This window comes from Oreochromis aureus, linkage group 16 (assembly GCF_013358895.1).
Source record: "Oreochromis aureus strain Israel breed Guangdong linkage group 16, ZZ_aureus, whole genome shotgun sequence".
Lineage (NCBI taxonomy): Eukaryota > Metazoa > Chordata > Actinopteri > Cichliformes > Cichlidae > Oreochromis > Oreochromis aureus.
The window spans coordinates 1,288,614-1,299,596 of record NC_052957.1 but is presented as its reverse complement, the minus strand read 5'-3'; the positions used below and the strand labels follow the sequence as shown (position 1 = coordinate 1,299,596).

General features: G+C 42.6%; 1 protein-coding gene across 5 annotated transcripts; it reads right to left on the bottom strand.

Moving 5' to 3' along the window:
• Window positions 1–3,538: 3,538 nt before the first annotated feature.
• LOC116314943 (ICOS ligand-like) lies at window positions 3,539–8,804 on the bottom strand. Of its 5 annotated transcripts, none has more exons than XR_005608532.1 (7): window positions 7,994–8,126; window positions 6,364–6,726; window positions 5,993–6,283; window positions 5,857–5,898; window positions 5,276–5,372; window positions 4,966–5,052; window positions 3,539–4,823 (listed from the first exon to the last, which is right to left on the bottom strand). XR_005608532.1 is itself a non-coding variant. In XM_039599562.1 (7 exons), the coding sequence occupies exons 2-7, from the start codon at window positions 6,581–6,583 to the stop codon at window positions 4,780–4,782; spliced, it is 777 nt and encodes a 258-aa protein (XP_039455496.1). In that variant the 5' UTR covers window positions 6,584–6,726; window positions 8,666–8,804; the 3' UTR covers window positions 3,539–4,779. The 5 variants fall into 5 exon arrangements, 3 of the variants coding, with proteins under 3 accessions (XP_039455496.1, XP_031588955.2, XP_039455495.1); XM_039599562.1 differs by lacking the exon at window positions 7,994–8,126 and adding an exon at window positions 8,666–8,804 and having other exon boundaries at window positions 5,280–5,372; XM_031733095.2 differs by having other exon boundaries at window positions 5,280–5,372.
• Window positions 8,805–10,983: the final 2,179 nt, after the last annotated feature.

Below are 10,983 nucleotides of genomic sequence, written 5' to 3'. Positions count from 1 at the left end.
ATGACGCTCTCCAACACCGAGTGATAGAACATGGTCAGCATTTTCCTACCAACATTGAAGGACCTGAGCCGCCTCAGTAGGAAAAGCAGACTCTGCCCTTTTTTGAAGATAGCATTGGTGTTCTTGGTCCAGTCCAGTTTACAGTCCAAGTGTACCCCCAAGTACCGGTAGTCCTCAACGATCTCCACATCAGCCCCTCTGATGGTGACAGGGGTAGGAGGAGGAGCCTGCTTCCTAAAGTCCGCGATCAGTTCTTTTGTCTTTGTGATGTTAAGTTGTAGGTGGTTTAGCTCACACCACTCGACAAAGCTGTCCACCACACTCCTGTACTCCTCCTCCTGTCCATCCCTGATACAGCCCACAATGGCAGAGTCATCTGAGAATTTCTGCAGATGGCTTGACTGAGACTTGTACCTGAAGTCAGATGTGTAGAGGGTGAAGAGGAAGGGTGATAGGACCGTCCCCTGCGGCGCCCCTGTGCTGCTCAGGATGTTATCTGAGCGGCAGCTCTTCAGTCGGACATGCTGTGGTCGACTTGTTAAATAGTCCGTAATCCAACCTACCAGTGGGGCGTCCACCTGCATTTCCGTGAGCTTATTCCCCAGCAGTGATGGTCTGATCGTGTTAAAAGCACTGGAGAAGTCAAAGAACATGACCCTCACAGTGCTCCCAACAATGTCCAGATGAGAATAAGCCTGGTCCAGCAGGTAGATGATGGCATCCTCCGAGTCCACGCCGAAACGAGGTTGATAAACAAACTGCAGGGGGTCCAGCCAAGGCTCCACCAGCAGACGCAGATGTTTCAGGTTTAAGTCTCTCCAGCGTCTTCATGACATGTGAGGTCAGAGCCACTGACCTGTAGTCACTGGGGGTCGACGGGTTGATCTTTTTAGGGACAGGAACCAGGCAGGATGTCTTCCAGAGTGATGGGACTCTCTGCATTTCCAGGCTCATGTTGAAGATCCGTTGTAGAACTCCAGACAGCTGGGAAGCACAGCACCTGAGGGCCCTGGGACTGACACCATCAGGGCCAGCAGCTTTGCCGGAGTGGGGTCTGCCCAATTCTTTTTTGATGTCATCTTCTGAGAGGGACAGGGTGAGACAGTCTGAGGGGGCAGGAGAGGGGGGAGGCGAAAGGAGAAGATGGGAAGAGCTGGGTGTGGAGACAGGAGACGCAGGGCAGTCGAACCTATTGAAGTGTAGATTTAGGTTGTTAGCACTTTTGACGTCCCCATCCATCCCAACACCTCTCTTTTGTCTCAGGCCAGTGATGGCCCGCATTCCATTCCACACCTCCCTGGTGTTGTTTTCCTGCAGTCTGTTTTCCAGCCTCTGTCTGCAGTGTTGTCAACTTAGCGACTTTGTCGCTATATTTAGCGAGTTTTCAGACCCCTTAGCGACTTTTTTTTTCTAAAAAGCGACTAGCGACAAATCTGGCGACTTTTTCTGGTATTATTGGAGACTTATTTATGACGACTTTTTGACGTGAAAACGCGTATTGCTCTTACTCTCAACAAGCAGCGGGCACCTCACCCGTGCCAAAGCACTCACAGGCGGAGGATAGTCCTCCCCCAGCTGCGATCAGGGCAGGAGATGTTCACACCTATGCGTCCAAACGGCAAATGAATCGCGCATGAGCGAAGCCGCTGCTCCCGCACTGACTGTAACGCAGTCAGTTCTTCTTTTACTGTTATGCTGTTTTGTGGATCACAAGGTTTAAAACTACTTATAAACACACACACACACACACACACACACACAGTAACTCCACCAGAGTGCCAATTTCGGGTCACTTTTGCCGGTCCAAACCCGGATAAAGGAGCAGGGTTGGAATTGTGACATTAAAAAACAATAATTACTAAAAGAAATTTAATTTGTAGTTCTAAATAAATTCTAACTGCATTTAGGACGTTTTTTACTCACTTTATGTCTCTTCCACGATGTTATTTCTCTCTCCAATTAGGCGATGACGTCATTTAGCGACTTCTAGCGACTTTTAGGACAGCCAATAGCGATTTTCCTTACTGAGGAGTTGGCAACACTGTCTGTCTGTAGGACTCTTTACCCTCTGCAATCTTGGCTTTCAGCTCCTTCTGCACCAGTTTCAGCTGATCTCTGTCACCATTTCTGAAAGCGAGTTCTAGCGACTTTTAGGACAGCGAATAGCGATTTTCCTTTCAGAGGAGTTGGCAACACTGCCGGATAGTTAGTTGTCTGCTTCTCTCTGGGCTTTACACAGCTCTGACTGCTAGCTAGCTAACTAGCTAAAGTCAGCGATGTAGATAACTGGGAAAAGTGAAAACGTCATGGTTCTACTGATGTATAGCGAGGAAGAAATAATTTTAGGACTATATAAGTTCCACAATAATACTCATGCTCCACAGTTGCCTTTACTGTACACTTTAAAGGGTTTCAGGCAAAGTTACAGAAACTCTAGTTTTAGCCTCAGACCAGCCTGGCTGATGCTAGCAAATGCTAATGTTAGCCTCTGATTTAGGCTGCTAAAGACTTTTAGCTAGGTGAAAAGGATAGACTAATTTGGTGGTTTGGTGGTCCAACTTTTGTTGAAAATGTTATTTATGTAGTGCTGAGCATGTCATTTCTGGTATGTGGGATATTTTTGTGACCTTGTTGAGCTAATGTGGTTAAATAATAACTATATCTTGATTGAAGTATAATATAAGCACTGAGCTGGTGTGCAGGGATGTTATATGCCTTATGGGGATGCTGCTAAAATATAAATTGTCTATATCACGCTTTTAGCCTAATAATGAGCAGAGATATTTGCATGTCTTCCTTCAGATCCTTAGAGATTATTTGGGAAGTGGATCAACAGCTTTCACTAAATGAAACACTCTAAACCTGCACTGAATGCTGTTATGGATATGCAACTCTACATGTATTATTAGAAAATTATAAATGATATATTTTTTTATTTATTCGATTTCTTTTTTAGCTTAAATATAAACAGCAGCAACAAAAAACAAACTTTCAATTTCTTTTAGTTCCTCTTTTTTTCCTGAGAATAAATTTTGACTAGTCTTATTGGCTGAGATGAAAGAGCAAAACTCCCGACTGCTGTGGTTCCTGCATGAACTGAACTACTTGAAAATCCAAGAAAACGCTGAGCGTCTTTTCTTTAAAGCGCAGATGGAATGTGATGCAGACTGAAGGCTGCATTCAGGACTTTATCTGGTTCATGAAGAGTGGCACCATTTTGAACTATGATGTTTAAGTGCTGTGACTGCTGAGGATTCGTGGACACAGATCCTTGTTCACTGCGCTGCTGTTTACAGTTTAAAGTCTTCATCAGAACAAACTCTGCTAACTGTACTTTGCTGCTCGTTGTCCTTGAAAAGCAAGAGCTGACACGATCAGTTCAGTAAATGTCCTTTTACCTGTAAGCTTGGTTTAGTAACCTGTCCTAATATATTTGTGTTGTATTTATTATAAAGGGCAAAGTGGTGTCAGCCCTGTGCTGAGAGGGCTGTGCTCATCCATCCGTCCTGTTCTAATAAAGACACGTTTCACGAACACCTGTAGTTCACTTTTATTCATATAGCATCAGTTAACAAACACACGTGTTACTGTGAGGTGAAGACCCCACAGAGTTAATGCAGGACAAACGTTCACTCGGATTCATTGATGAAGTGAATGCAGGACTACATGTGTGTCCTTATCATGAGTGGACACACATGGATGTGAACCACACCTGTTTGGCTGAGCCCAAACAACCACAGCGGTGATTCGAACCTAAAGTACTCTGGATACTGTTACTGTACAAATACTATTACATGTTTGTTGGTCAGGTGTCCTGTTTGAAGAAAACACTTGAATGTGCATGAACACGTTTACATGAGGACAAACTGACTTCAAGGGAAAAACAAATCTTCACATTTTAATGTCTGTCAGTTATTTTGTTCACGAATCAGCTGTTTGGTCATTTTAGGATGAGATGGATGCTGTCATCATATTTTAGGATAGTTTTTAAGGTGAAGAGAATAAAAGAATATTTCACATTAAATGTACCGATGTTGTTGTGGACTAAGCTCAGATAACTATAGGTTGTAACTGCATAGAAACGTATGGTTAAGGATATAAACATTAAGTCTAAGCTCTTCCTCTCCTGTCCGTCTTTCTTATCCTTCTCCATCTCTGACTGAACTTAGCTCTCTGTCTTTTCTCTCCCTGTGAAAAAAGCAGCTGGACCTTTAGCTTTAGCACACACTGTGAGACAAACTGCACACACAGTTTGTGTGTTTGCTGATGTTTGTTGAGCCGATAGAAATGTTGGAGAAACATCTTTGATGCTCTTTCCTCTTCTGTAGAAGCTAGAAGCCGACGACATACGTACGCCTGCTTTAACCCAGAGTATAAACACTATAAATGATACTGTTGAACCAAAAGTAATGAGTCTATTTTGAAAAGTTAAGAAGTAGAAAGTAGTGTTAACATGTAGGCAGTAAAAAGTTGTCAGAAAAATAAATGCTGAAGTCCAGATGCCTTCTGCTTAAGTACAGTAACAAGATCCTTTAGCTTATCTTCACAGAGGGAGAAATGTTAAAGCTCAGAAATCTCTCAATTTCAAGCAGGAATTACAAATACTGAGCATAACGAGGTACAGCCCATCATGTGAAGCTCTAAATTAAATAATGCCAGAGAGATGAAGCTGGTCGTTAGAGTCTTGTTGCAAGTCTGGTCTCTGGTCTTGGTCTCACTCTGAATCTTAATGCAGGCTTCATTTGTGGTCATTCTGCCTCAGTGGTAGGAGAGCTGACCTCAGAGCTGTGCTTCTCTTGGGCTTTCTCTTCGGCTGTCTGCCCCTGAAATGGAAGGAAAAGGTTCCTGCATTGAGATACAGCAGAGCAGCAGTGTTTGGTTTAACACACGTATCCCCAACAAAGTCCTGCCAGTACTGGTCAGCCCGTGTGCAGCACCACCCTCCTGTACAACACTAGCACACACCTCCATTCTCTGCTAGCAAAGCACCGTTGGAAAGATAAGCAGCTGACGGCTCAGGACCGTTAGACCTCTGTTGTCTCTGTTGGTGATCTAGAACAAAATCAAAATGTGTCAGTCACAAACAGGACAGCAGGGGGCGCTCTACAAGCTGATTTTGTTCAGTGTTAATGATGCTGCTGTGACACTAAGAGCACTCATTTTTTGTAATAAATTAAAATTTTTATGTTTACATATTAATATCAGCTGTCCATAATTATTGTTTGACACAAAATCAGATAATTGTATCTGCTAAAACAGTAAAAGAACAACTTACTTACATTTCTTGTAGCCAAAGGCTGTGAGTACTACGAGTACTACGAGTACTATAAATACTCCAATCACAGCCGTTGCAGCCACAGGCAGGCCTTCACCTGTAAATAAGCAGACTGTGCATCACCCACAAATGCGACATGAAGTTATTGTGACTGCATGGATCATGAATGCAGTGGAAGTTTATGTTAACGACTGCATTAAACACAGAAATCGTCCATGTAGTATAAATGTAAAGTCATAAAATAGTAGCTTCAGTTTATTTGGTGTGTATAAGTAAGTTAGCTGTGATGTGACAGTAATGGACAACAAATAAAACAGCAGCTGATCAGCAGCTCTGCTCATGTAAGCTTTGGGCTCTTAGAGTTTCACTGTCTTGTATCTGATCTGTAAGTCGTTTCATTGTTTCCATGTCACTGACTGCAGTTTAGCCCATAAATAACAATCATTCATAAATCATAATGGAAATCATATTAGTCTGTAGTATTTGTGATATATGGTAACATGTGCTGCTTTTCCTGCAGAGCACGTTTTAAACACACATGGTGTGTAAGTCGTTTTAAAGTGTAAATGTGCTGCGCTCACTGGGGACCTCATCTGTCTCCTGTTTGGACTCAGGGTTTGGAGCTGTGAGGCGACAGAAATCACAGCGTTTTGAGATATTGACACACTTTGATGGGAGACTGGATGTTGATTAATGGTGATGTAATCCTCTGTGTACCTGCAGGCAGGTCTGCAGTTGCTCCCACAGTCTTGTTAGAAGTTGGGTTGTAAACCGTGCAGGTCACCGTCTTTGACCCCGTGAAGTTGGCTGTGCTGATGATGCTGTAGGTGCCGTCTTCCTCCTTGTGGATCTGCAGGGTCAGAACATCAGGTGGTTCCAGTGCACGTTCATGTCCTTCATGGTCGGTGGAAATCCATGCCAGTTCAGGTTCAGGAAAGCCCCCCTGTGTTGTGCAAGTTGCTGTCATCTTCTTTTGGTTGATCTCGATGTTTGGCTCCTTAAAATTAGCTGTAAATATTGTAAATATGTATCAATGACATATATAAGATAACAAGTTTGATGTGCCGTAAAATGACGCAGATACCAACCTGCTACATGAACCATGGTTTGGCAGAGTTTGTCCTTGATATCTCCTGCATGGTTGAAAACGACTTTAAGGGACTTCAGGTTGTCTTCAGGCATCAGCGGATCGATGATAAGGGACAAGTTTCCAGATCGTAACTGATCAGGAAAGATTTTGGTTCTGTTTTTAAATGACACGCTTTGATGTTCCAAATCCTCCTTTCCATTTCTGTAATAGTGGAGCATTTCATTATTATTTTGGTTCTGCCAGTAAATGCCGACTTTCTCTGGATCAAACTGTTCACTGAGTGTGCACTGCCAGAGTAACGGCTCTCCTCTGGTTCCATTAGTTTCAGAGGAAGCTGCCACCAGTGGGAACCCACAGAGAGCTGCAAGGAAACAGACAAAGGTTCAGTTAGAACGAACGGGAAACGATAAGCTCCATTCATCATAGTCGCTCCTTTGGAAGTCTGAAATCATGCAAACTATCAGCAATCCAACTATTAATGAAAATTATAAGAAAGTTTTAAAACCAAACGTGGTAATAGTGGGACAATACAGAGGAAACAAGGCGCTAATGATGTGGAAATAATACGTTAATTTTTAAAGCAAAAACCCAGTAAGACACTGTATGAACAGCGATTTCAGATGAGCATGTTCTGTTGACATTTTTGTAACTGCATAAAAACCAGAAACTGAAGGTAATAATGTGCGCACAAATGTTTATGAGGCAACACCAGTTAGCAATGGTGCAGTAATGTATGTGTAACAACACAGGGGCGTAATTTCTAGGGGGGTTAGGGGGTTATGACCCCCCCCCCACCCCCAGCCAATATAAGCCCCCCAATAAAATTATGAATTATCTTGCATAAGTAGGTTGTTGATTTTCTTTACCCATTTCAGTTATTATCAGAGATAATAATAATCAAAATAGTTGCATGTTTAATCATCTGGGAATTTACCCAGATTTATTTATTTATATAGACAGAGATCTTAACCCCCCTCTCAATGTTCAGCACAAAGTTACGCCCACGTACAACATGACAAACCTGTTAATAACATGGTAACATCCATGAATTATAGTTTTCATTTAACAGTGTGGTGGAAACGTTCAGAAATCAAACATAGTATAAAGTACAGAAGTACACAGAGAACTGCAGTATATCAGTATCAGTAACGTGTTTTATGATTATTTCATTTTCACGATTTTATTAACTCTAACAAACATAATAGAACAGTGTGAGCAGTTTGTCACATTAAATCAATTTCATTGAACAAAAAATAAATGAGAAGTTAAAAAATAATAATGAATGTGTGTTTGAGTGGTTAACTGTATCATTAAGAAGCAGAGACACGGCACCAAGCTTTAATACATCTGTACTTCCCACTATCACACACAGCATAGTGCTGTGGAAACGTCACAGCTTTCTCTCATACTGACACACAGAACAACCAACCAAACAAAGTTATAATTTGATTATTTAATAATAAATAAATAATTATCAATAACCACGTTTTTTAAGCTATAGCCTCTTAGCAGCAGCTAGCTCGAGGCCACTGAAAGGTCGCAAGCAGAATGGCTGAATCATCATCTCACTGCTTCACGCTGACGGATTTATGAAAGTAAAAGTGCAATAAAGTCAAAATCACACCTACCAAAGAAGAAATAAAACCTTTTCTTTGCCATCATGAACGAAAGCTCACTGTCTCAACACAGCTGCCTGCCTGGCCACACCTGACGCGTATGACTTCTGTCACTGGGCATGGTCGCCATTACGTTACGCTAGCTCCGCCCTCTCAGGGCGGGCCTGATGCAAAACTTCGACTGCTGGGATTTTGTGGTCAGACACCATCTCCAGCTACGAGACAGATGTCGACTCTGATCTGCTTCATTTGTCTTGCATTAAATCTGTCAGCGCTCTGAAACAGGTGTAGGTGCTGTTATAAGGCTGTTATTAACCCTTAATTACATTTTTCAGATTTCACCAACAGATTATGTTTTTCAGTTGAAAATGCCAAAGAATACTTTAGATCTTTAAGGTTCAATAACTAAATCACTGAAAAAGCAGCTTAGATATGTGTGTGTGTGTGTGTGTGTGTGTGTGTGTGTGTGTGTGTGTGTGTGTGTGTGTGTGTGTGTGTTGGGATGCCAGGTTGGTGGTAATGCTCCCTCCGTGGGTTTCCTGTCAACATTTTTGTTGCTCTATTGCTGCCTGACTTTAAATTCTTTCTTTTGTAAATCTGAGAGACAAAACTCTGGATTAATAAAAGTTTGCTGTTCCTCCAACCGTCTGTAGTACAAGCAAGAACAAGAAGGACTCTGCCTACCTGCTGGAGTAAGTCTGTCCTCTTTGATGGGTAAAGCTGACGTAGCTCTAATATTTTCTGTTGTTCTTAAATTCAAGTTTACATGAACTGCACGAGTTAATCACACACTGTAGAAACTGCTCTGCTTCTGTTTCAGTCGCTCCCTATAAGAGGAAGTGTTGGAGCCACTCCTTCATGCAAACAATGTGAACAGACTGGCACGTCAACTTTGTGTCCTCTCATTTTAATTTAAAAAAGAAAAGGTGCTTTATTCTCTGCATGTTTAATTCAGTCTGAGGTGAACCGTTTGCCTTGCAGCAGTTTGAAGGCTTCTGTCTCTGACTAGAATGAGAAGACGGGTTCAGCACGGCGGGGCACCGTGTAATCAGACTGAACCAAAGCCAGGGTCTAACTGTTTAACTGGAGTGTGGTTGGTCAGTGTTGCTTGGTGATGGAGCAGAGAAATTAAAACTGAGCTCAGTGTGGAAAACGATGCTTTAAGAAGTTCATGAACTCAGAGCGAGGGGGAATTCAGATATTACAGTGAGGGAAAAATTCACTTCCTCCTGCTAAATTTATAAGTTTGTTCACTTCCAAAGAAACGAACAGTCTCTAACTTTAGAGTTGGTTTTATTTAAATGAGACAAAATAACATGACAGCTCTTTGGTCTTTCCCGTGGGACTGTACTGGGTCCTGTTGTAGTTGTTTTTGTTGATGTGTGGCTGGCAGCTGCAAAGCTGCAGCCAAGTGCGTTGGAGTGTACAGCAACTGGAAATAAAGACATGTATGCTGAATGTGTGACAATGTGGTTGGGTCCAACATGCATCTACAGTGGTGCTGATAGCCAGGAGTGTGGCGTGGCGGAACCACCACGGGGCCAGCCAGTGGGACCAGCTGCAGGACCGGTCTAAGCACCGGATGCAGCTAATAGAAAGTCTGTCAGCTCCCCATGGGAGTGGCTGGTGTCCAGTCTACTCTGGCACCCGTGCCGGTCTCTACGGTGAGGCCTGCCTCGACACCGCCTACCTGTTCAATTCAATTCAATTCAATTTTATTTATATAGCACCAAATCACAACAAAAGTCGCCTCAAGGCGCTTTATATTAACTATTACCTGTGCACCCATACCCACTCCTCAAGTGGGAGCAGCTAGTGGCCGGCAGGTTGCTGTTCCCCAGAGGAGGGCAGCTGTGGTTGGGTCCGTCATGCTTCTGTACAGCCTTCCTGAGAGCTTTCTGACAATAATAGGAGGCAAAAAGAGTTCTTACAGTCTTTTCTTCTGGATCAGGTCGTTTCGCTGTGTGTGTGTTTGTGCATGTGTGTGTGTCTGTGTGTTAAAGTGTGCTGTGAGTGAGTTTGTGTCTGTAAGCATTTAAAATGAAGAAAAACGTATCAGCGTTATGAAGTTTGCCCTGTGCTTTGATGCTGCTGAAAACAGACGTTATGATCAGGGATGTCAAACATTAGGTCCAGGGCCAGAACTGGTCCGACAAAGACTCCGATCTGTCCCGACGGATTTGGGAAATATGATGCTGGACAAAGAGTTTTGTACTTACATATCAAACAAATCTTACATCTCTTCTAATAATAATAATAATAATAATAATAATAATAATGATAATACATTTTATTTAAGAAAGCGCCTTTCAAAACACTCAAGGACACTGTACACAAGCAATAACAACAACAAACATAACAATTTACAAAATAATAAGGATAAAATGTTGAGCAAATAAATAAAATAAATTAAAGTAGCAGGATGGAAAAATGTATGTGGAATAGGCTAATGTGAACAGGTGAGCTTTGAGTCTGGACTTAAAAAGAGGGAGGGAAGTGATGTTTCTTATCTCAGGAGGAAGGAGTTCCAAAGACGGGGGGGCACGTCATCAGAAAGCCCTGTGCCTCACGGTGGCTGGCCGGGGGGAAGGGATGGTGATCTGAACCAGGTCAGAGAGGTATAAAGGCGAAAGATGATGGATAGCCTTGAATGTGTACAACAGTATCTTGAAATTGATGCAGTATTTAACCGGAAGCCAGTGAAGCTGCTGCAGATCAGGGGTGATGTGGTGCATAGAAGGGGTCCTGGTGATAATACGAGCAGCAGAGTTCTGGACACACTGAAGCTTATGGATAGATTTTTGACTACCGTATTTTCCGCACTATAAGGCGCACATAAAATCCTTTAATTTTCTCAAAAATCAGCAGTGCGCCTTATAATCTGGTGCGCCTTATCTATGAATTCTGGCTGTGTTTACTGACCTCGAACTGATTTTATGTGGTACACGGCGCTCAAAAATCTGTCAAAAAATGTTTTAGTAGGACTTTGCTAAGCTACGAAG